The 26,887-nt window shown below is 37.0% G+C and overlaps 2 protein-coding genes across 6 annotated transcripts in view; one reads left to right on the forward strand and one right to left on the reverse strand.

Annotated features, from left to right (window-relative positions):
- Positions 1 to 14,917, reverse strand: part of LOC135223713 (myocardin-related transcription factor B-like) — a 161,907-nt gene extending 146,990 nt beyond the window's left edge. The window contains exon 1 of the mRNA XM_064262498.1: positions 14,631 to 14,917. The gene's annotated coding sequence lies outside the window, so the exon portion shown is untranslated. The remainder of the gene's footprint in view (positions 1 to 14,630) is intronic.
- A 268-nt stretch (positions 14,918 to 15,185) lies between these two features.
- LOC135223756 (lamina-associated polypeptide 2-like) overlaps positions 15,186 to 26,887 on the forward strand; it is a 79,009-nt gene continuing 67,307 nt past the window's right edge. The window contains exon 1 of one of the 5 annotated variants that reach the window (XM_064262551.1): positions 15,186 to 15,210. Coding sequence is in view for 1 of the 5 variants with exons in the window: in XM_064262517.1 (XP_064118587.1) it covers positions 24,146 to 24,331 (186 nt within the window). In the remaining 4 variants the exon portion in view is untranslated. The other 4 variants (XM_064262526.1, XM_064262542.1, XM_064262517.1 and 1 more) reach the window with 4 other exon arrangements.

Below are 26,887 nucleotides of genomic sequence, written 5' to 3' on the forward strand. Positions count from 1 at the left end.
AACAAAGTACTGTATGTGTATTAAAATTTCAGTCTATAACATATTACTGCTAATAAGCTATGCTAATGTATTTCTAGTGTTCTTGATAGTATTTGCTATGGCAATTTCTGTTAATCAATAAATTGTCTTAGCAGGCATGTCCAGGACAAAGAAAGTACTTGTTCATTTGTATATATGCTTTCTATTAACACTGGGTACGAAATCGATTTGTGGGAACTTGCTAGTTAAACAATTAGTTATGTGACAAGTGCCTGATACCAATAGGGAACGGCAAGTGTAACCCAAATACTATCGTGTTTACTCAAGTGTCCTAGCTTTCTTCCCATTCTTGTTTATGGTATGACCTAAAATTTTGCACTTTAATATATAAATCCTCATAATAAAATTCATTATTTACTAGATACTTAACAGATAGCTAACATTTTCCAGTTGGTCAAAAGCCATTGGCATTCACAAAAAGAGGAATGTTTCGCTGACCCAGATGGACTCTATTTCACCTGTTCTCCAACATGTGGGTCTTGAAGGTTTAGTTCTTGTCAACAAATATGCCATCAAACATGTGAAGAGATGTTTTAAAATAGTCATCCATATTTTTATATCTTACGGTACTGATGTATGTTTTCTTTATTATGCTGACTTTATTCCAATTTCTTTTTTCATAAAACAGTGGATAGTCACCATTTCTATGAGACTTTTCAAAATGTATTTTGGTCACATTTTGAGTAAAACAAACAATACATACAAAAATAACACATAAATGCTGGCAGTCCATTAAAATAAGAGATGTATATACGTATGTAGTACTATAATTCTCACTTGTTTGAGGAAAAAATAACAATAAAAACCATAGACATTTAAGCAAACATATTTCAGTCACAACGACAGCTTCATAAACTATGACAGTATCAGTAATAGAGTATGATAATATTCATGGTGATGCCTGAAAATGCTGCTTATAGTGGTTAATTTGAAAGAATTTTACAATATTATGTGAACTGTACGTAGTTTAATTGTTCAAAATAAAGTACATATAAATATTTATTTATTAGAAAGAACATGTATAACTCGCTAAAAGGTACTACATCTCCCCATACCATAAACCTCGCATATATCTGTCCATAAATATACGCAAGGATTGTTCCTGGTTTTAGTTCTTATCTTTTATAATATTAGGTGAGCTGTAATTGTACTAATTCTGTTTACTCTCTAATGGTTGTCGTCTGCTCCTGTACTGTCCCTGCTTGAATGCAAGCCTTGTGTTCTACTGAACACTTAAATCCATAAAAGAGACTTAACTTGCACTTCTGGGAATGCTGCTTTATTTCCCTCTCTAACTGCTATGTAGCAGGGCTGTTTGTAACATCACTGCCACTCAGGACAGTCCCAGGCTTATAGCAGATTTGAAAACACTGCTTATGATTAAATTATACTGTGTTAGCAAAACATTGTAGGGTTACTGTCGGGGTGCTAGGTTGGGGAAAGGTTAGGTGGATGATGATGGCTGGGAGAGATGGGTAAGAAGGGGTGGGTAAGATCTTTATCTTCTTGAGAGCATTCAACTGCTATTGGCTTGAAAGCACTATGCTATTTGATATATCAACATACATCACTTTGTATACTGCTTTTAACTGGCTGAGACAGATACATCATCAATACAATAATACATAGTAGAAGGTGTGTGGGTGGGAAATTACTTGTGCTTTTGTTAACTTTCATGCAACTGGAAAAAGTGCATGTGTCATCATATGTAACTTTTTTTTATGGCTGACACAGGTATGCATCATGACAACATCATAAATGCTTCCTTCTTCCATTAATGAAGGCTGCATTCAGAGTAGTATACCAATGCACTTTGTATTAAAATGCACTTCACTCCTTTGTTCAACTGCATGTCATTTCTTGCTATTTGTTTTGTAAATGATTGCTGAGTGATAGTGTGTTGCAAAGCTTTTGAATCAAGTGGCTTTTGTTGTGGCACCTATAACATTGCAGATGTTATTGCTGTGCATTCTAAGCAAGACTGCAACACCTCCTCAGAGGGCTAGATCGCTGATCAGTCTTCAAAAGAGCTGAAAATCTTAAGAGAGAATCAAGGCCAGCTTGTTGATGGATGGCATAACACGGAGGGGTGTGGCACAGTGCAATCTACCCCCAAGTTACCAAGCACTAAGAACAACCTTCAGGAGTACATAACATAACAGAGTTTGGCAAGTAAAATGTCCTGGAGTCAGGCCCTCAAGGTGATGACTAACCCTCACCAAGAGGAAACTGCATTGAAAAACACTGAACTGGTTTCATCAGCAAAAGGTAACCGGTGTACACATGCGGTGCTGAAATGAAGTCTGCAGGAATGGATGGAGTTCCTAACTTTAAGGCATTCAGGAGTTAGTTGCTTCAGTTCACGATCGGCATGGCTTTCCAAATGGAAAGCTCAAGGAAAAGTTTTGGATGATTCTGAGGAGGGAACAGTTTTAGCAACCCTTTAAAGACTAATGAAAAGGGAAGGCTTTGATTTAAATCAAAACATATATATAAGGCTGACAAAGCTGGTTTATTCTATCATTTCTTGCCCACCAACACCATGGCTGATGAGAAGAAAAAGAATTTATCCAGTAAAGGGCTTTTTAAACAACTCATGTATGCCTTCTTTTGGAAGCCATCATTACAAAGCAATCATAGTTGGATAAAAAAAAGTATCCACATGTCCTACATGGGTTGATGGATAGTCTCTTTGTGATTAGGTATCACCAGCAAAGGCTTGGTTCATTTCCTACTAATTCCATATTCACATTTGTAAGGAGGTTGTTCCGACATTCTGTGTCATCAGACACAGAATGTCGGAACTGCTATATATTGGGTAAAGGCTATGCCCTTCATCCAAAACCCAGTTGGGTGGTGATGAAGGTCATGTTAGGACCAGGTTTTTGCCTCCTAATTCAACTACACTCATTCAACCAACAGACCAAGGTGTTATTACTACAACAAAATGGCTATATTGGAAGAAATTCCTGGAGGAGGTGATGATGGTGTTTGAGGACAAGGAGGAGCAAGGCTTGGATGCATGGGGGAACAGACTCTGGAAAATCTGCAAAAGTACTTGGTGAAATCTCCCATGCACAATTTTGCAGATGCTTCAAAGGACAACATCTTGTACACCTTGGAGCATGCTACAAACCACACGTATCCTGAAAGGATAAAAGGCCAGATCAACTACCAAGGCTTTGATGTAGACAACTGTCATGGACAACAAGTGATGGCAGGTGACAATGTTCCATAGGATGACATATGACAATAGTTGGCCAACAATGATGGGAATCCTGGCTCCCAACTATTGTCCGACTATGAATTAGCTACTTCAGTTGCTACTGGTGAGATGGAGATGGAAGCCCATGAAGATGATGATGATGATAATGACAAGTCTGCATCACAACCCTCCCCTTCATATAAACACACGTGAATGGTCTTCAATATGTTTCCTGAGGTGACAGAGAATACCATCAAATGATCAAAAAGCTTCTCAGGACATTGGAGCTTGCTGAAGGTGATTAAGAAATGGGGCAGACAGTGATTGTGATTCAAAACTGTCACTCTCATCATGAGAGTGCCCTCAACAGCTTCTTCAGACACTTAACTTCCTTGCACCCAATCTCATAGCATCAACCTTTTTGATGTCTTATTCATATTCAGCTGCCTCTTGAAGACCAGAACCCTCTAGGCACCTTAGCACCACTTCTGACAAGTTTGCTACTTAATGACCTCAACAAGATAGTACTTAGTACAGGACCTTCATAATACAGTGGTGTTGGAGGAAGAGAAGGGGGAGGACTTGTAATCCCTGCAAGTTCATTGTACAGAGTTTTGGCATTGCAAAAAAGTAACTAAGAGTAATTGCTTTTAATTTTCAGGCAGTATCCGGTTTACAAAAGGGGTTTCATTCTTGTGCTACGTCATAAACCTAAGATCGTCATAAACTGAAACATCATAAGATGTTTTGGGTGTATTGAAAATTATGTAAACTGCATTTTTATTGAGTTTTTCAATAAAAAAAAAACAAATACTGATTACATATTTTGCCTTTTTGGAGACATATTTCTTCCATCGGATTGGCATCGTAAGCATCATAACCCAGGAACATGCATTGTAAATCAGGAAATAATTTCTGTTGAATATATTTGAAAAATGCCATAACCTCAGAACATTGTAAGCCAGAACCATCATAAACTGGGGACTGCTTGTACTGTAATATTTTTAAGAGACAAAATAGGAAAAAAAAGAGTGCAACTGTTTTTTTGAAGAGAGAGAGAGAAAAAAAAAGTGCAACTATGTTTAACACAACTACTGTTCGGTACAGTAGCATACTGTATAAGCACAAACACATGGTGTACTATGTATACAATATCTTGTTACATATGGGGTATAAAACATAGCATTTTTAGTTTTAACATCAGTTTTGAATTTAAGTTTAAAGATTGTTGGTTGTTGTTATAAGCATATTGTGATAGAGCTGGGCTTCAGCTGAGAACAAGGGTATCACAAATTTTAAGGGCTTAGATGTTCAGTTTTGGCAATTTGAGTGATGAAAGTACCATCAACCTATACCCAGGAACACACTACACAGTAATACCTTGAACTTATGTGAGGTTAGGTTCCAGAATCCCTTGTGCAAGGCAAGAATTCAATTAGGTTAGGTATGATCATTAAAAATGTTAACAAATGCTTATCTCTATAAACACTAAATATGATCCTAAGTATTATGTAAGCAAAAATTTTTTTTTAAATTAATGTTACAGTAATTTCATTTAAGTTTAATACATTACCCTTAAAAAAGAAATAAATGATTGACGTAAAAGTAGAGTGCAGTATCGTAATGGGTACTGCATTTGCCACACTAGTACATTTACATTAGGTATGTACATATACTGATGTTATCCCTAAGTCATGGGATGCCACTCTCTTTTTTACTCACAGAGTAAGACTTTCTTTCCGTCACTAAGTAAACTTCACAAGTCACAATCATAACAAAGGCACACAATCCAATAAAATTAAGAAAACATGTACATAATGTTTGTAGACAGTAATGGTAAAATTCAATCAATTCAATATTATGTACGTACATACAAGTAAAAACGTGCAAAGAAATATGTTGCATAAATATGTTAGTGTTAACTACGTGAGAGAGAGAGAGAGAGAGAGAGAGATACATATGCAAATTAAAAAATATTGGACTTTAAGTCTGAAATATAAATTTTCCATAACAATTTTACACTTAAAGGCATGAAAACTTATAAAATAACTTAAAAAATTAAACAAACACTTTCTGCATGGGCATCATCTTTGAAAAGTGCAGTAACTTTGCAAATGGGTATCACATCTTGTAAAAGTACACTAACTGTATGTGCTGTTATTACCTTGGTATCTCATTCATGCATGTACAAAAATAATAATACATTTTTCATGCAGATTTTACAAATAAAAATGAAAACTTAAATTACTTCAAAAATTAAACAAACACTTCTGCAGGGTTTCTCAAGGATTTCACAAATATTGCATGTCTGTGAAAAAATCATGTATGCCAAATTAGCTAGGTTCCAATGAAAAGTTCACATTTGAAGTCACACAAATCGAATCATGTAAATCAAGGTATTACTGTCTGTACTCCTGCTTCCAATTTGAGCCTAAAATATGTTATGAACAAATTCTCTTAGTGAGAACAAAGGTTAACAGACAAACAAATCAAAGACATTGTTGGGAAAATAAATAAGCCAATAGCTATAATAAACAGCTTACATTAACTGTGTTGCCATTATAGTACATTACATAAAAAAATATGCAGATCATGCTGTGAATTACCACGATTATCTTCAAAGAATTTTTCACAAAGATTCTGTATAGAAAAGAAAAGTGAACTTTCTTTGTTGCATTGTTTCTATCATCTCCTGATAGAGAGCAGGGTAGTCACCTCCATGAAATGATAGCGATAGCATGCACATTTCAAATTTTTAGCTGCCGCATGAGTGAAAAAGGTTAGCTATGTACAGGCAGTCCCCGGGTTATGACGGTCTCGGCTTACGACATTCTGTGGTTACGACGCATGTTCCAGGGTTACGACGCCTACAACGCTCATCTGGCAGATGAAATGTGACACCAAAAATGCAAAATAACCAATGTTTGAAGTTTTTTTATGAAAAATGCCATAAGAGTGCAGTTTACATAGTTTTCAATGCACTCAAAGCATTAAAAGTAAGGTTTTCTTTGGAGTTTTGACGATGTTCCGGCTTACGACGCGTCTCAAGAACGGAACCCCCGTCGTAACCCAGGGCCTGCCTGTAGTTACTTGGTAAGTGACTTATATTGAAATGTGATTCAGTGAATAAAGATTTACAAATCTTTTCAACCTCATCAATGCAACTTATAGATCACATCATTCCTGGTTACCCAAAAGGCGACTTATCTTCCTTGAAGCAGAAATCACTAGATAACATAGTTAAAATGTATTCCTCAAAAAAGTTTTACAATGAATTCTTGCTTCTGTCAAATTTACTCACTTAAAATTAGCATTGTAACTTTCCTTCCCTATCAACATATATACAAAACTGAGCAGATACAACCTCTTTGATAGACCACTGTATTACACCTCAATGCTTAACAAGTCTATGTAATGTGAACTGCACACAAGCTACAATCTTGCAACAGCTTACGAATCACATCCCTTTACAAGAGTCGTTCAAAACCCAATACCTCCCTACTATGAATCTCTTTACCAAATGATTACCTACTATTAGCTGGGACTTCAGAAACACAGGACAGCCAGGTCTTTTAGGACGACAGAAACTAAGCTAAGGTCAACAGTTCAAACTACTGATGCTGTAGTTTGCAAAACCTCAATTGCTGAAATGCCCTTGCAAGAGAGATCTTGAAGAATTTTTTAAAATATAATAGCAGCATGAAAGTAATTTGTATTTTTCCTTGGTATACAAATCAGTTTTTCATGCAAGAGTATCCTTTTCAAAGAGAATTTGAGTCACTGAACTTATTAAACATGGTAGTCAACTTATGCTTAAGGGGTGCAAGAGGAAATACTCATCGCTCACCAGCTGTCATAAATGACCTTTTCCTTCAGCCTCAGGGACAAATCAAGGCACTTTTAATAAAAAGTTCTGGTTTGTATACCAAAGAAAAATACAGTTACAAAAAAAGAATCACTTGCCTCTACAAAAATAAAAATCACCTTTTAAGCAAGCAACTCACTACTTACTGTACATGGGAAGTTGTCTCAGTCAACAGACTGCATGCTGAGAAACCCACCTGGAAATGTCATGATCCCAAGCAAGGGGACTTCTATAATCTACTCAACCTAGCACAGGGGATGATAAAACACTAGGGCTCAAAGCCTGACAGAGGGTGCTTCACCTTAATGAGGAAAAGATCAGAGAACCAAGTACTAACCCTGTGAGGGTTGCATGAGTCAGAAAGAAGCTATATCCTCAGAACAGAGTATAGCTCTACCGACAGCCCAGGCCCCTGTTAAAATAATGAGCAGAGGTCACATCTTGGTTGCCAAAGCTCTAAAACTGGTTGCTCAGAGGAGGGGCTCAGAAGAAAGAATGGATAGAAGCCAGTCACTCTACCATTACTTCTGCCTTAAAATCTCTATGTACCTCAGACAAGATGCTTTTTCTGTCCAAAAAGTGTTGTGTGCTTACACAACATGCCAAGCAACCAACAAATGTAATAGAAGAAAGGTGTCTAGGAACCTTTATGTGAAGTCCCTCAAGTTAGGATGAGATGGTGGTCTGATGCAGTAGACACCTAAACTCATCATCCCACATACTCCAAAGTGCAGGAACAGATCAAATCCCAACTTCACAAGCTTTTACCTTAGCCTTACAACTAACTACTATCGCAATTGTTGCGAGCTCATCTGATACATCATAACACCAGAAAGAAGAGAGGTGTTTCTAGGCACCCACTTCTTGTGTCTGCCAGCAAGCAAATGACACTGCCACTTAACGTAAAATGGTGGGTCCTACTCAGTGGCATAAACAGCTCACATCTGGGATAGAAATCTCTACTCTGGACTACCAGAAGATCCAAGAGAGAGGAAACAAAAGCTTGTCTCTCATCAGACTGACGATTCCCAAGTTTTGCCAAATACCCAGGGGTTACTGAGCACAAAAGCAATTCAAACCTCCTCAGTGCCATATCAGAAGGCCACAGGCCCACAATATTCACCAATATGCCCTGTCAAGGAACAACAGTCATGCATGTGAGGTCTCAGTTCAAAGCCCATCTCAAGGGCTTAATGAAGCCCAAGTAGGCTACAGAGGGCTCCATTAAGCCTTCAGCCTGAAGGCCTGGTTTCAGGCACTAGCATTTCACCATGGTGGCTGAGAGGAGCTTAGTTTGACGAAGGTAAAAGAGGTCAACAATCTGCTGAATGGAAATCCTCTGCCTTCACACAAATGGTCCACTTCCCATGGATGGGAGTGCAGGCCACTGGGAATCTCTCTCTGGGAGGCGCGCATGAGCCAGCAGACCAATAAAACGACTGGCTTGGGCACCAAGAGGAGCTCCCAGGATCTCCAAGCCCTGGAAGTGATCAACACGCAGTTGACTACCCAATGAGAGAGAGAGAGAGAGAGAGAGAGAGAGAGAGAGAGAGAGAGAGAGAGAGAGAGAGAGAGAGAGAGAGAGAGAGAGAGAGAGAGAGAGAGAGAGAGAAGGGGTAGGAATTTAAAATGTCCAAAAGGTAAAGGGAGGCACCCCCCATAGCCATCCAGGTAAATGGCACTGGAGAACGAACATCAAGAACTTACTTTTAGTTGTGTGGCCAAAAGGTTGATCACCAGTGATTCTAAATACTCAAACTGCCATCCCATGCAAAGATGTGAAGACTACTGATTTCAACCACATGTCTCTGGTAGCTGAGCTGGTCAACTAAAATATTCCTCCATCATGGAATGTATAATATCTGGCTAACAGCTCGATGGTGTGGTAAACCATCAATTCATGAAGCTGCTTCACCAACTGACAGAGGTGAAAAAAAAACTGTCCTTTTCCTCCTCAACTTGATGATTCAAGTCACTTCAATCAACAATAATAGTGACTCATCAAACAGTCCTATAATCTTACAGAGCTAGTGGTGTCATCTGCCTTTCCATAAAATTGATGTGAAGAAGAGGATTGTCCGAAGTCAACACATCTGAAATGAACGAGCCACCGAGATGTGTGCCTTGATGCCCTTTCAATGCATCTGTGAGCAGATGCATTTTGAGAGATGCAGAGTGGAGGGAAAACTCCTGCAAGGTGACTTCTATTGTCCAATAAATATGCAAGATTTTATGATATTCCTGCTCAAGGAGAAAGCTGAGGAGGATTGTCCGAAAATGATTAGTGACACTTCCGTTGTCACTGAAGAAAGAGCACAGGGAGTCACCGTGCAAGATGAGCTCCTTTAAAAAAAAATAAGAGTTGAAGGAGACCCGCCAAAATCAAGCTGGTTGACAAGAACAACCACTTATAGCTTTCACTTAAGGTAGATTCTTGGGTAAGCCTTATGCCTATGAGACGTTTGTTTGGCGACCGCTGACTGGCTGGGAGCTGCCTACCTCCCGGTACCAGCCAATCAGCGGCTGCCAAACAAACGTCTCATAAGCATAAGGCTCATCCAAGAATCTACCTTAAGTGAACAAGCTATAGTAAGTGCTTTGGTCGCTGCTTCAGGATGAGGCCCGACTTATCCCCAATTTTCATGATTCCCAAAAATGTGAGAAGCAATAAGCCAATACCTTCTCTGAAGTAACTATGCCTCTGAGGACATCAGAATGAGGACATCAGAACACACTGGCTAAAAAAGGTAATGCAGTATACATGCATATCACTCAAATGGCTCTATGCTGAAAGGAAGGCTGGATATTCGCAAAAACTCATGGGCCATTTGGCAGCTGAATGCTTGAACTGGTAGACACTCTTGCTATAAAGTGGTAATAATTCCTGGGTCCTACAATAGTTGCTTTGGTGCCCGCTCACGACCTATACCTAGAAAGGAGTTCTGAGCCATGGTCAACTAACTCATACAACTCCCAGTGCTTAATAATGCCCAAACTAGAAGCAATCCTGGGGCTGGTGACCATGAAATGAACGCATCAAATGAGAGGTTAGTGCTGGCTCAACCTGGAGTTTTCCAGAAAAAAACACAAGTAGAAAAGCTGGGGGCAAATTTCATGTCCAAGAGAGAGTTGACAGGGGAGGGATACAAAGTATGTACTCAGTATAACAGAGCCAGCCTTATTCATGGTACGTATCTGGCTTATCCATGGTTGGTTAAACACCAGCACTCCCCAGGGCCTAAGAAGGCTGCTTATTCAAATTGCCCAAGGGAATTCTTCTGAGAGGTCTTCTTCGACTTCCTCTCAAGCTGAAAGATGGAGAGGATAAGGCAGTGGATGAGGAAGTGCTGAAAAAACTATGAGGAGAAGGAGAAAGGAAAATGCTTGTTATTTCCTACCTTCCCCTGGCTCAAGTCTTACAAAGGAGCCATGACTGATGCGTCTAGGGTATCTCCCACAGAAGTATTGCAGCAGCTTGCTTGACTGCTGGAAGACAGGGATCCCCTTGATCTGCATATCAGACTAACCTGATGCAAAGCATCACAAAGGAGCTGCAAACCTAGCAATCAGAGACAACTGCCTCACCTCCTGAGTGAACCCTAAAGAGACCTCTTTTCTGTCTTGTGTATATTCATAGTAAACCACAAAGTATAGGTATATTCTCAATATAATTATTATGCATATGCATACCATACCCAGTATGAACACATAGTCTAACAGCAACCTACTTATCAAAAACATCTGAAACAGTTTAACAAGAAGCTAACTGTGGAAAAGATGGTATAGTGAGACATGTCTCATAAACCTATCCTAAATGATGTTTTACACTTGCTGATGAACATGCCATATCTTGTATTACTGTTATAATGCTTTGTATAGCTTAGTTTCTCTTTGAGTTGTATAGCCTATTATTGCCAATACTAATTTCTTCAGCATATTCATATTAGTCTACCTTAATTAGCCTACTTGGAAATAGGTTATAAGGTAGTACTACCGCAGCATCTTTACTGTATCGTATCCTACTTTCCCTTTTCTACCAATTTATATGTAGGTCTTCAATTCCTTAAAACAATACATATTAGGCTTATTATATTATACTAGCTATAAATTTGAGGGCTGCTGTTCAGGCTTACTTTTTAGCAATCTGTTTCTGATAGGCCTACCTATGGTCTCTTACTGAGAAACTTGTCTGTCAACAATGTAGGCTACCTAAGTAGCCCTATCTGTGTAGCTATACAGGGTAAAACATTGATGTGTGGCTATTCGATCGGAAAAGTGGGCCACTTTTTCACTCGATATTTAATTGGTGAAACAACAAAACAATTCAATATTTAACCATACCATTCAAAAGATTGAAGTTTCATCAACAAAATGAGATATGTGAAACCGTCATACGAAGTAAAATAAGCATGTGAAGTCTTCATAAAATATGTGTTCAAGGCAGTTTTTTAAATCCAATATGGTGTGGTATGGTTGTGAGTGCAATTTGGTTCTACAGTCTCTGCCACATCCTTCCCAGCCTTGCATATAAAAGTAATGTTTGTTGATATTACTCAAGATTGTAGTTGTAATCAGCACAATAAAATAACATTTTGTAGCCTATATTAGTGAAAGTATGAGACGTCTTATGCCTGGGATTATGGTTTAAACTGAAATACATTTTTACCCTTATTGTTTGAACTGAAATGCATTCTATCCTTACTGTCATCAGAACTTAATCCTTACTGTCATCAGAACTTATTTGATTGTAATTATGTATATACATTTCGTTCTTAATTCATTCCAAATTTCACTTAAAATATGTGAGTCTGTTTACTGCAAAGCCATGGCAGGAATAATTTTTCAGCCTTGTACGTATGGTAGCCAGAATCCACAAGGCGAACAGACGATGGTTTAATGAATTGTTTATGACAAAAAATTTGTACTTTTTTCCTAGCACCTTTCATTTATTTAAGTCTATAGGCTATGTATTATATACTATTTAGACTTTTTTATTTTTTTACTTTTAACAACTGTATGGCTGAAATAGTTTTTAATTTTCGATAATTGTATGACTGAAACAAATGCATGCAAGTCATCGTTGCCAATTTAGTGGAACTTGATACATACGCCGATGCCATTACAAACTTTCCATGAATTCTAGATGTCATAGTAATGCAATATTGATCAAATTACTCTAATATTGTATAATATATATATAATATATATATATATAATATATATTTATTAATATAATATATATATAATATATATATTATATATATATTATAATATAGTATATATATATAATATATAGATATTATATAATATATATATATATATATATATATATATATTATATCTATAAATAATTTTATATTAATATATATAGTATATATAATATATATCTATCTATATATATATAGTATATATATATCTATAATTATATATATATATATATATATATATATATATATATATATATATAGATATATATATATATATATTATATATATATATATATATATATATAGATATATATATATTATAGAATTATATATATATTATATATGATATTATATATATATATATATATATATAATATATATATATTATATATATATATATATATAGTATATATATATATAGATATATATTATAATATATATATATATATTTTATATATATATATATATATATATATATATATATATATTATATATATATTTATACATGCAGTCCTCGGGTTAAGCGGGGGTTCCGTTCTTGAGACGTGTCGTAACCCTAAAATCGTCGTAAGCTGGAACATCGTCAAAAATCCTAAGAAAACCTTACTTTCAATGCTTTGGGTGCATTTAAAACTATGTAAACTGCATTCTTGTTGCATTTATCATCAAAAAATACTTTAAATATTGATTATTTTGCATTTTTGGTGTCATATTGCGTCTGCCAGATCAGTGTTGTAGGCATCGTAACCCTGGAAATAATTTCTGATGAATATAATTGAAAAGCGCCTTAACCTCAGAACGTCGTAAGCCAAACCCGTTGTAACCCGGGGACTACCTGTATTACAAATAGATATGCTAAAGTCACTTATTTCCACAGTTTCGTCTTGTCCCAAGTTTGGAGGGTAAACACAAACCAATTGGCAACAGTGATAAAAGAAAAAAATAGGAAAGCGTGAACACATCGTAGCTGTTCACTGCAACACCGAAGAAATTTGTGTCGGGAATCTGGTTACTTTTACAACAACGAATATTTTAAAATGAATTATCATAAATTACGTAATAAATTTATGCAGTTCATAACATTATTCTGGTGTTTAACTAATTATTTAAATGTTATCTAGTGCACTCTTCTTCTTCTTCTTCCCGAACAATCGCCATGTTGACCAACCACAAGTGTAAACATCATCATCGTTTATGATTGTTGTGAAGAAAGTGTCCCAGCGCCTATGGGTATGAGTGGTGTGCGGATTTACTAGCACAGGAAATGGGAAGTTTGTTTACACAGTGACTCCTCAAACATTTTTACGTTAGGTGTTCTAAGTAAAAATTTTGAAAGCGTCATGGGGGTAAGTTAACACTGCATATATATGGTTAGACTTCCATAAAATTTTATAGGTAAAAAACCGCATAGTACAGGGGTGGACCATGTACGATCAATGTGTACAACCCCAAAAAAGTACATTATAACGCGTCCTGACATCGGAGATGGGCATCAGACGCTACTTGTTGTTGGTGAGAAACGGAGCTAAAGACCTCTACTCCGGTGTCAGGCCGCATTATAATGTACTTTTCTTGGGGTTGTACACATTGATCGTACATGGTCCACCCCTGTACCATGCGGTTTTTTTACCCTATTTCATATGAAATTATGGCCTTAATTTCTTACTTGGGAGAAAACACGTAGTGGTCTCAAGGTGTTGCTTCCACGGAGGTTGGCTTGTGACTGACCTCTAATTTAGGTAGCTTACTGGCAGTGCTATTAAGTTATTTTTTGGGAAAGTGGTTTCACTTTATCATCCTTGTTTAGCTATTTCTGCAATTACCTTAGTAGCTTTAACCTGAAACAGCCTAAAGTAGGTACCTAGCCTATAATGCCAATATTATCATTTGCCTACATTGAGCATTTAATGAAGACTAGGCTACCTAGGCTAAGTAGATCTAGCTGGTCCATAATCTGGCTAGGCAAAGTCTAGCCTAAAGTCGTGAAAATTAATGAACTGAGGTACTAGGGCTAGCTAGCCTATTATCATCGTACTCAGAGGCTTGACGATCTTACGGCATTCCAAGACAAATGAGCTTTGCCTACTAGACCAACCCAGTCTAGTATCTTTTGGAGCTGTTCTTACTACCTACCTAGGCTACCTAGTAGTAGGTATTGCTTGTGGAACGCCCACTCGTTCACGATGGTTCATTGAGTCTATGCAGTGTCATGAACACGGCTTCAATAACAAGAGTTCAAACCAAACCACTGCCTTTGAACTGAGAACCTACAACATTGATACTCAATGAAAAAATTAATTGGGCAAATACATACCTTAAAGGGGGCCAGGTCTAATCTCCACTAAGTTAGTCTAAACTTGGTTTTTCCAAAGTCGGGGTCCTTAGATTAAATTGTAGGCCTAATTACGTCTTCCGGGTAGACTCTAAATACATATATATGAGATTTGCGTTTTTAGTTTCGCTCACTATCACACAGATATTCATTGTACACGTCCTCTCGAGATCTACGAATTATGGAGCACTCCGACACTTGAACACAAAACTGTTTAGTTCAATGTAAACACTCAACCAGAGAGCGGCCATTTCCGACGATCTGTTCCAAGGTTTTAAAATAAAATTACTTAAATGATTTTACAGATTAGAAAATCGCATCAAAACATATAAAAATGATTATTTTATATTATTTTTTCTTACTAATTATACATTGCATTATTATGATATGTAACTAAAATGAGATAAACATATTTAAAAGGCTTAAATGATATGACCGAGAGGATAAGGTATTCCTGTTTTCTATGATAAAGATGTAAACAAAAGCAAGTGATGTGGGAGGCGTGGTACTTAGAGTTTGCTGCAGGAGTGTTCTTCATAACAATTAACATTGGTGTTCGCAGGTTCGTTAATTTTGTCATAAGTCATCATTCCAGAATTCTAGTCTCACTTCTTGAAACGTACTTTCATGAATATTTTGCCTTTATTTGATAGCAGGAGGTTGAATTTACTCTAAATGAATATCAAAAACAATAGAGAGCACTAGTGTTCACTGTTGTTTACTTTGTACAATTTGTCACTAAGTGTAGTTGACGTTTCATAATAATTAATCTTTTAAAATAACAGAGTTTCAAATCCTCTTTGAGTTGTAGTATAGTAAAAAAATAAGAAGCCCGCAACCACAAGTTCCGGCATATAGTATGCAAGGGTCATATCCACGTTATTAACCGGTACCTACGTATCCACCTGTAGGTAGTACGTGTCACCTACTCCGAGATGCTGGTACAATTTGCTTTGAAGAACTTGCATGGACATTAATATGAAACGTGAAGGCTATCCCGATTACATCTCAAATATGATTGTCAGTGAGCTCTAATGTGATTTTTTCTATTTGTCAGCACGGGTTTTTTTAATGAAAATAGAACTTTAGCTTTCTGATTTGCCTGTAGTAGTAAAGAACTTGTTGCAAAACACAGGTAAATGTTATAAAAAAAAGGAGGCACATATATTCCATATTTGTGCTGCTGTTCAGCAAATCTGGTTGCTCTTGGCAGGAAAAAGGGGTCAGTGATCAACTGTGAATGTGAAAGATCTCTGTTAAAATACAATTTATGAAAAATCGACAAGCAAAAGATCATGCGTCGATGGTCCAAGTCATGACTGCTATTATTAAGAAACAGAAACCGACCAGCACGAACCACTTTACCTAAAAGACAAATCCCTGGCAGAAGGGGGTGAGGCGGATGGGGTGGAAGATCATGAGATCTGCTACACCCACAAGTATTGCATCATCGGCATAATGAACAATCTTGTTTTCCGGGCAAACAACCTCTATACAATAAAAATAACACTAGACCAAGAACTACCCTGTGGAACTCCAGATATAATAAATCTTGGTTCGCTAAAGTCTCATCAACATCAACTGATTTCATCCTGCCTGTAAAGAAATCCTCAAATAAACCTAAAACATATCCACTCACTCCAAGATTCTGAAGTTTATAAAATAAGTGTCTTGTGATTTATTAAATCGAAAGCAGCAGTACAATCAAGTGGAATTACTTTACACTCAAAACCCTTATCAAAGTTCTCTCGGTAATGGCATGTCAAATCTAAAAGAGCATCGCAGGTACCCAAATGTTTCCGATATGCATATTTGACTATCATCTATAAATTCTTTACATAACACATACTTATATAATGGCTATAAAATAAGTTTTTCTGCAACTTTGGAGAGTTCAAGAGAACAGATTTTTGCCTGCAATTGGAGTCTGCAGTTATGTCATTCTTTGGAACAGGCACTGTAATGCTAAACTTAATGCTAAGTTTGCGCTAATCCACAAAGATACGACGTCGACCTAAAAATCTATAGAATCCTAAACTTAATGCTAAGTTTGCGCTAATCCACAAAGATACGACGTCGACCTAAAAATCTATAGAATCTACTAATCTTCACAAAACAAATGGAAGAAATCATCAGGATCTTCTCCACCCTAACTATCAAGAATTTTCATAACATCCCTACAGCTAAATGCAAATTGTAAAGGCACAGTTTCGGGATGACAAGCATCAGGGAGAGACATCCCCAGCTGATTGCTTAGCTTCAAAGGCTCGATGAAGCAACCCAGCCTTTTCATTAAGGCCAGTAACCAATCTGCCATCATCTGTTAGTAGTGGAGGGATGGAAGATGAACCTGACCCAAGGATAGATGGTGCCAGTTTGCTCCACCACAAAGGAGGCTAAAGAAGTATAATAAGCTCAATCAGATGTGGAGCTGGAATCAATGGAATCACAGCTAAACACCTTTACTTTTCTATAGGCAAAACATCATAAAACAGCTCTGCAACCTTCTTTATGTATGAATTTGATCTGGAATAGTGCAAGAGGCCTTTGCAACAGGCCTTCGAATTCCAACGCTCAAAAAACCTAACATTGAGCTTTCCCTAAAAAAAGAATAAAAAAAAGCATAATATCAACCATATTCTCCGTGCTTTTAGAATTGATTAATGTCGATAAATGTAGTGGGCACTAAATTCTGTGACCAACTGAAGAACACCAATGGCTGCCAGTCATGCTCATGATGTCATTCATCTGGACTGTGCAGTGAGGGCTTCTCCGTTTCGTATATGTATGCTCATTAGATGCTGAGACATTCCTCGGGAGGATGTTTGCGTTTTGGTACAAATGCTATCAGTTCAAATTAAATGGGGTTGCTTTAGTGATGGTACACTAGTATGTAAAGAGACATGACAAAAAAACAAAACCTTTCCTAAACGTTTTTTCAATATATTTTATCAGGTAATGATAAAAGACCTTTCCCATTCACACGCAGTTATTTCCATTACTATGCCACATGTGATATGCAGTATTTTCTTTTTTTATGATGACATTCTCTTTCGAGGTGCAAGAACTGATATAGCTAATGAATATATATAAAAGGCTTATGACGCAGTCCAGGGGAAACTCTTGTATTATTAATAGAAGGAGTACCTTTATCAACCGCAAGTATTTTTTTAAGATACCTGTTAACAAAAAGCTAATTCGTTTACATGTTTTAGAAATCAATCTCTTAAAGAATAAAGACGAAGTCAACAACGCAAGACCTAATACCCTATTTGCTATGAAGAGCGATGGGACGTTTTCCAAAGTGCAAAACACAGAAATAATGACCCATCTCTCCATCAGGAGTTAGACTTATCCTATTTTACGGACTCCAAACGGTATGCGTGTTGCTCGATGTGATCGGGACGTTCAGTAGAGCATCAAGCAACAACAACGGGAAATAATGTTGTGGGAAGAGCTGTTGCTATCTGACTTCAATCACGCAATTTCTAACAAGAGAAAGAAACCAAATATTGGTGGATGGTAGAAATTCTGTGACAAGTAGTAAATCAAGGAGTATACTGAACCAAAGGTTTTAGAACACCAGTGTTGTTTGGTTCCTGAGATATCTGGAAAATTATCTAGATAATGAATCAAAGTTTATGAATCCCTACCGTCATCTTTTCTTTCTTTTTTATGCTGTTAATATTCTGTTTAACCTAATTGTAAATTAGACGTGCAATATTTTTACAATATTTCACGTATAATTTAAGCTTGATATACAATGCTTAGGATCGGACACCTTGTTTAAACACACACACACTACAGCATTCATTATATATTTATGTGTGCGTATATGTATATATATATATATATATATATATATATATTATATATATATATATATATATATATGTGTGTGTGTGTGTGTGTGTGTGTGTGTGTGTGTGTGCGTGCGTGCATGTGTGTATGTGAGTGTGTGTGTGTGTGTGTTGATAAATGTGATGTGTCTCTTTATGAGTCTTATGCATGCATCAATCCCGATTAAGGCACAGTGTTTGGGACTAGCCATCTTGTTTTATCACGTATTTCGTGTAAGCTATAACATCAAATTATTTTTAGTATCATTATTTATTATTATCATATCTCATCCTGGCCGTAGTCTAAGTTCCGGCCACCGCTATCGGATTCAGATCCGAGGGACTGTTGAGCCACCACTAGGTTACAGACTTTAGCTTTTCTTAACGGACTGTTTATATTATTTTCGTAGTAGGTCAGATTTACTTCAGATACTTTAAAATCTTCGGGAATAAAAATTCATAAGCGAGTCTAGAATGATAGAAAGGCAAACATAGCATGAAGACGGATGAATCACAAGAAAACGTCAAACATGAATTAACGTTAATAATATTGAAGGGAAAGTATTGGTATGAACACACTAGCATGAGCTTTTGAACGAACATGACGAAACATCCTTTTCCAAGTTGTGCGCAACTCTTCATTAATGATAACAATACTCACTTTAATGGTATTATGCCCAGTATTATTATCATAATTTTCTGTTATCAGTCATATAGCCTTTTGATGTGATTAAAACGTTATCTATTCCTAAACAGGTCGTTTCGTGTACTGAACGACGAATACGTATTCTCTTTTACCGGATATGGTAGTTTCCCCCAGATGTGGGGATTTCGTGTTCAACCCTTAGTAAAATCTTTCGGTGTTTCACACTGAAGATTTTGTTTTACTGGATTTTTTTACCTCTAAAATATTACTTCACTCTAATTTTGAAGATTTCTCCTCATAAACAGACGTTAACAACGCACTTCGGCTTATTTCCCTAGATCTAGGGAACATTTTGGACAGATCTTAGTCACAGTGCCACACCTCTCGGTTCCTCCTCAGCTCACACTCCAGTCACAGTCGCTTGCTTGTCCATTACGTGAACGTTGGTGTCTATGTGTCGTAGTTTGCAAAGAAACTACAGCTTTCGTTGTTATATTTGATTGAGGAAATTTATATTTATATAATTTAATGTCATAACGAAAGTGCTGTTCGTCAGTTAACATTTCAGTACGAGTTGCCGTCCGTTAGCTTAGTATACACTGTAAGTAAACAATTCCGTATTTCATTACCAGAATTTACTTATGAGGGAAGTTGCTGACATAGGCTAGGCTCAGTTAATTTTTGTTGCCATCCCTGTGATGCATTTCCAACCATAATTGAGACTCCACTGGTTACATCAAACACACTTACAAACAGGTGCGTAAGTAAAATCAGAAGTTGAATTAGCAAGTAGTGATTGAATTATACCTAACTTGTAATACCTACTATAATTGACTAAAATTAGTTACCACCAATCTATTTTTTTAATTAAGCAGTGTGAGACATGAAGGCTATTGTAAGGAACATGCTTCTATAGAAGCAAAGATATTATGGTCCAATTTTGAAAAATTTTTGAAACTATAATAATTTCCCATTGGCACAACACGCATTAAACAAAACTTTACAGAAGAAAAGTTAACGCCGTGGAAGCATGTACCTACTACACTTCATTTTTAGGTTAATGAAGAAATAAAATGCTGTTATGTTACATCCCAGGATGGCAAACTAGTTATGAATGTATCCGAGGGTACGAAAATACTTGATCAATCTTGACTTTAATGTTGGGTGATCTCATCAATTGGGAACTTCGAACCTGGAATGGATCAGGCAGCCGAGTAACGCGAGCAGCGGCTGAGTGGAAAGCACTTAGTAGTATAAACAGTCGACCTGTATTTGCTGATTACATTACCTGTGTAAGATAAATGTTTTTCTTTATCTGGGAATGAAACGAATGATTATATTTTAGCAGCATTTATACTGACAATGCTTCAGAATCGGGAATTGAACATGCACGTTTTTATGGGGCTTGGTGACTTGTCGACCTCAAGAAACGCATTTGAGACCTCTCTTGGGGTCACGACCCCAGGCTTGGAAACCACAGCTGCTCTTCTATCAGAAGTTTCTTTTTTATTTTACGTAAATTTATTTTATGTGCAACATTCCAGAACAACTACGTATTTTAACCAAAGTAACAAAGTATTGTATTTTTGTTTCAATATAAGTGGACATATAACTTTCTTTATCATAACAAACACTTGATCCACACAACCTCTTCCTTATCCGAACCTACGCGGTTCTTACTGGACCCGTCCTTCTGTCGTCTGGGTTTTATCAATCTACCTTAAGTCCTACCATGCACCCTTGTTAGAATGGTAAGTAACGTTATCCTCATGCAATTCTTAATTTCGCCTTTATCAGATAACGTTTTGCCTTCGATGCAGTGGAATAGTAATTTCCATCAGCCTTACCTTTCAAACTTTTTTCCATTCAGCTCTACCTCACAAACCTTGGTCGGCCATTCCATTACACTATCTTTTTCATATTACAGCATCTCACTTGTAATCTCATAAACTCAATTCTCTCTCTCTCTCTCTCTCTCTCTCTCTCTCTCTCTCTCTCCTCTCTCTCTCGCTCTCTCTCATCTCCACTCTCCCATCATCTCTCCTCTCTCTCTCTCCTCTCATCTCTCTCTCTCTCTCTCGATAATATAATTATCTATATATATGAATTTAAAATTTTTAATTATATGCATGTAAATATATATATATATAATATATATATATATATCTATATTCATGTATATATAATATGTAATATATAATATATATATATATATATATAGATATATATATGCATGCATATATTTAGGTGTATAAAATGGGTAATGTTATGGAGGGTTATCATCCATCTTTCATCAGTTATAGTTTGAATGGGGCAATGACCAAATATTTATTTGTTTTTATTTAATTGGAGCCACCCCAGTTATGGGGAATTGCTTAACATATACACCTATTGCTTAATCGTAAAGTTTTCACGACATGACACCATCTAAGCCTATTGCACTTCTGGATATTAAGGCCCTTCCCTTTCAATACTACTTACACAATATCTATCCAATACTTTTTAGGTCTTACTCTCTTCCTTCCATTAAGATGTTCTAAATTATGTTTTTCAAACTACCTTAAAATAGGGGGATCCAGTTAGCCACTTGTACAAACCTCCACATTCTTCACCCTGTCAGTTCCTCTGTTACCACATGTCATATGCAATAAGTTCATTTCAACAGCTTCAATTTTATTCTTTCAATTGCTATCAACATCAGCACATCACTTTCATAAAGGGGGGTTGGCTCAAAGATTTCCTCATATATTCGTACCAAAGATACTATAGAGTTCTTACCTTGGATTCATTAGACAAATCAAGTTTCCTAGTCTTCTGCATTTGTCCTGCCTGCATATGTATATATCTATAGTGCATAGTTGGTGTGTGTGTGTGTGAGAAAGATGTAATCCAACAGGCCTTACTTGTCTTGTGTAAGTCTTTAACTGTTTAGTCAATTGTTGACCATAAGGGGCTTGCTGGAATGCGAACGTAGCTGTTTAGACAAAATAAGGCATTTATTACCTTTTTTCCTCCTTTTCTCCTTTGTATTTATAGTATACGTTTTTAATAATGTGATTGTATATATATATATATATATATATATATATTATATGTATATATAAAACATAATATATATGAATTTGTATCTGCTTGTATTTAGTGAAAGTAAAGACAAGTGTGACTTCATTATTGTTTTATCTCTCAGTTTAGTGTAACCAATAACCGCTGATTGACCGGCAGTTGAGGGAAGTGAGAAAGTGTATTATTATTATTATTATTATTATTAAATTTTTTTCAATTATTATTATTATTATTATTATTATTATTATTATATATTTAGAAGACAAACCTTTTTCATTTAGAACAAGCCTGTAGGGGCCACTAATTTGAAATTCCAGGTGCCAAAGAATATGGATTATTCATATAGAACAAAGCCCATTGACATTAAATTCAAGCTTCCAAAGAATATGGTGTTCATTTGAAAGAAATTACAGAAGATAATAGGAAATACTGAAAGGAAAGGCCAAAATTGCAATGTGAAATGTTTTAGGGTAGTAAAGCATTTCATCTTGGTTTGAATTTTTAAGGTTCTATACAACAACCACAGGTATTGTATAAAATTATGCTAACAGCGGTGAAAGTATTAAATTTTCCTTTCCCCACCATTACTTTTAAACTTCGTACGTACATGTCTGTCATCACCATCAGCTCATACGCATCCATGTGTAAATATTTCCTATAGGATATGTCGCATATTCTGGATTGGAGAGAGGGGGGAGGGGTGGAGTGGCTATTATTATATCTTTATTATATAACGTTGTTCTAACAATAACTGGTACAACTACAGTAAAGGAATTTCTCGTGGTTATGCATAATTGTTTTGCGCCATGTCGTGCCACTTGTGAATAAGTTATGACTAACCGCCTCCGTCAATCACATTACAATGTTTTTCTCTTTTCTTATCTTGCTGTTGTTACCGTAAAAAATATTTGTTTTAACCTCTCAAACGTAAACGGTGCTCATCGTGATCTAAACTTATAATTGTTATTATTATTATTTATCTATTAATAATGAAATGACACGCATTGAAGATAGTGTTTTGTGAATACCTAAATAACTAATAAGGAAGCCCCATTTACTAAAGATTGGTGAACTTGAGAAATAAGTCTTGTGAAGAGAAGTATGGATATTGGAGTAGACAATACGCCAACGTCGGTCTTATCTTTATTGCTACAAATTTCCTTTATCAAGACGGGTATGCGACGCTAAGTCGCCAACAAACACCCTACACTATAAAAAGAATGAGCGTATGACATCCATTAGTGTACGATAACCGCACAACAGCTCTTCCCATAGGTTCTATTATGCCGCCAGCACCGTCTGCTCTCTTTATTGCACTTTGCCATGTATTTACGGGGATAATGTTACAAAGGAATGCCACCTTTCTGTTCGTAAATAAGCAAGAAGGTAGATTAGAAAGTTGTTAAGCGCGCGTTAGGGAAAATATGATTCCCCTGGTTTTGTTTGCCCTTCAGTTGGTATAGTTGAATATCTGTATATTCAAATAATTCAGTAATGGGAAACCTAACCGTTACGTAACATAAGCACCAAAACAAAGGATCGCCTTGAAATTGTTATAGATTTAAGAAAACTGATGCCACGACATTCTGTCAATGGACAATTTATTGCATAATATATACAGACATTTTTTTTGCAGCTTAACGAAAGGGACGAAGGTAAGTTACAGAATGTTGAAAGTGGCGGCGAACGGGCAAGAAACCTTGCAATTCAGGTTCCAAGAGAGCCTGAGAGCCATGTCACCGTTGGCGGGCGTGCATCAAGTCACGCCCACTCCGCCTACAGTCGACCAATCACATGGGCGATTATTTCACTGTTTGTGCCGGGAACGGCTGTAGTACCGAAAGTAACTTTAGTGTTGCTGGTTAGTAGCAAGTGCAACTGTTACTCAAGGTTGTTACTTGCCCTCATTATCGAAAGGGATAAGTTAGCTCTACATCTGTCACTAGACGATGTCAGGATTGACCAAAGAACAGTTAAAAAACGAACTCATAACGCATGGCGTGGAGTTGCCATCTTCACTGGCCAAAAAAGAAGAATATGTGCGTCTGTACGAGAAATATGTAGCACCAGTCGAACAAGCGAAAGGCGACTTTTCCTCAGACGACGAAGACTCCCCCATCGTCCCCAAAGAAATGGTGAGAAACCTTTTGCCCCTTTAAATGTGCCCTTTTCTGACCACTGCCTTGGGAACCTTTCCGCGGGACAGGAGAGGAAGAGAGCGAGGGGGTCACCATTTTGCGCGGGAACCCAGACATGAAGCTTAGGATGGGGGGAGTAGTAGGCCACTGACTCACTCACACCACATAGGAGCCTCTTTACACTACACCTCCACTTCCTCGCCGACGCTTATCCTCACTATTCAAACTCGCGAGGTTGTTGTTCCTCACTTCGCCACCAATCCCTGGCTAGCGAAGAGAGGTCTCCTTCATCTCTTGCCTTCGGTCGGGTCAGCTTTTTATCGTGCACCGTTGCCTTTTGGGTAAACAGTGATTACTATTAGTATGTTCGTGTTACTTAAGCCGAAGTTTATATTTTGCATGTCGGTTCGAATTTTATAGGTGGGGGACTAATGTGAACATGTGGTTTGGTTACTCCAAGGCTACAGAGTGATTTATTAGGCTCTGTAGATCTACCCACCCAGCCTACAGCGCAATGCAATGTTTCCCCACAGCTAGGCTAGGTACCTATTTGTTGGAGCGATGTCCCCTATAACTGCGTACGTTAGGCTTATTTTCTTTGATAAACTTCCTATAGGCTATTCGTGAACCAGTTCGTGGATTATGATTAACTTAGGCTATTCATGAGCCTATTCATGGATTTTGATAAACTAGCCTATAGGCTATTCGTGGTTTAGGCAACTTATAAATCTCGCGATGTACTAGGCTATTTCTCTACTGGCATACTTTTAGGTAGATCTAAGCAGGTGTTCCGCGGCAAGCTAGACTAGGCAGTTGACGTTTTTCTTAGGCTTAGATCCCTATCCCAACCATGTGACTAAGGGTGGGTAGGTCTAGGGTATTTATCAGCGGCGGCCTAGACTATGGTAGTTGCGGTTTTTCTATGCAGTTTTACCTACTGAACAAGAATTTTAAGTAATATTTATTCGGACGACTGTAATTAACCCCCCAGGGGCCAGTACTAAACACAGCAAAATACATTGGACACCCCAATCCCTAGTGGATGTCTTATTCGCGGTTACGTTCATTGCAGTCCGTGCGGACTGCTCCTGTAGAAATACCTAAGGGTGAATTACTTTAGGCAAGGCTAGGCTCAATTAGGTGACCTATTTTTACTTAAGCCATAGTTTTTTCCATTTGCTTTTTTGGCAGCTGATCAGATACCTAGTGGAAGGCCTACAGACTATTTTTTATATTTAGCCCCAGTTTGGTGGTTACGCAATTGATTTGGGAGCAAATGCTGAGTAAGGTGTCAGGACTACTGTAAGCCACAGGTATTTCTGTAGTAGTCATTTCACAAGGAATATAATCTAATAACCATACTTTAGTTAACCTAACCAGATTTGGATGTCATGCCCTGACCTGGCAGCTCCGAGACCCGGCAGCCCCTAGACCCCTCCAAGTATGACAACTCAATGTGCATTCTACCTATTGGTACACGAAACAGATAGATGGGGACTGGTTTTTTGTGTGGAATTAAGAAAGCTAATGGGTAATTCTACAGAAAGCTGCTAAGAGCACCATGATTAGCATCAGGCCCTGGGGGATGAAAATAAAGACAGAGAAAAATGGTAAATTTCCCAAATTATGTTGGTTAACCCATGAGGTGCTAGGGGAGATGCTGCTTAAGGACCACAGCAATATTATTTCATTGCAACTTCTGGAATAAAACCAATATTTTCTTGCTCATTTTTTAACTTTTCACCAAATGTTATACATGGTTGAGATTGCATTTTGTAGCAAATAATCAATAACAAAGTAGTTACTTTTAGAAATTTATATTTTAAATTTTTTATCATTATCATCACTGTCATTATAATTATTGATATTAAAATCACTATGGTGATAATGAACCAACATCATCATAAGAAGCCAATATCTCAAAGAAATTTGCAAAATAAAGACAAGTTAGCCTGTCCTTATTCTTTCAGAGAAACTTTCTGGTTTGATTGGGCTGGCTATGCCCTTGTTGTCAGGCAATGAAAAGGTTCAGAGCTCCAAGAAACTGATAAGGAGTCCAGTTTTCACTTGACGTTAGCTTTAGCCTGCTCATACAGGATACATCTTGGTTATCTCAATTACTATAGTCGGTTCACTTAAAGTAGATTGTTGGGTGAACCCTGTGCTCACGAGATGTTTGTTTGGCGGCCTCTGATTGGCTGGTACTGGGAGGTAGGCAGCTCGCTCAGTGTCCCCTATTTTTGTCTGTAGCTTAGAAAACTAGCAATATGTTTGTTTCTTCATTTATCTCAGGTTTTGCATAAGATAGGAAAATTGTGGTCATACCATGGGATTTGATACTAATTGTACAACTAAATCATTTTTTCTTGGAAGTCAATAAGATAAAACATAAAGGAATTACAACAATTAAAAATTAAGAGAATCATGTAATTATTTATACTTGTTTTACTTACCATCAGATTTTGCATCATTCAGGCAATCAAGACAAAGTAAATACTGTTTTCATACAATAAATTCACCTTGAATATGGTGGGACTGTCAGATTTTAGATGC

Source organism: Macrobrachium nipponense, chromosome 20 (assembly GCF_015104395.2).
Source record: "Macrobrachium nipponense isolate FS-2020 chromosome 20, ASM1510439v2, whole genome shotgun sequence".
Lineage (NCBI taxonomy): Eukaryota > Metazoa > Arthropoda > Malacostraca > Decapoda > Palaemonidae > Macrobrachium > Macrobrachium nipponense.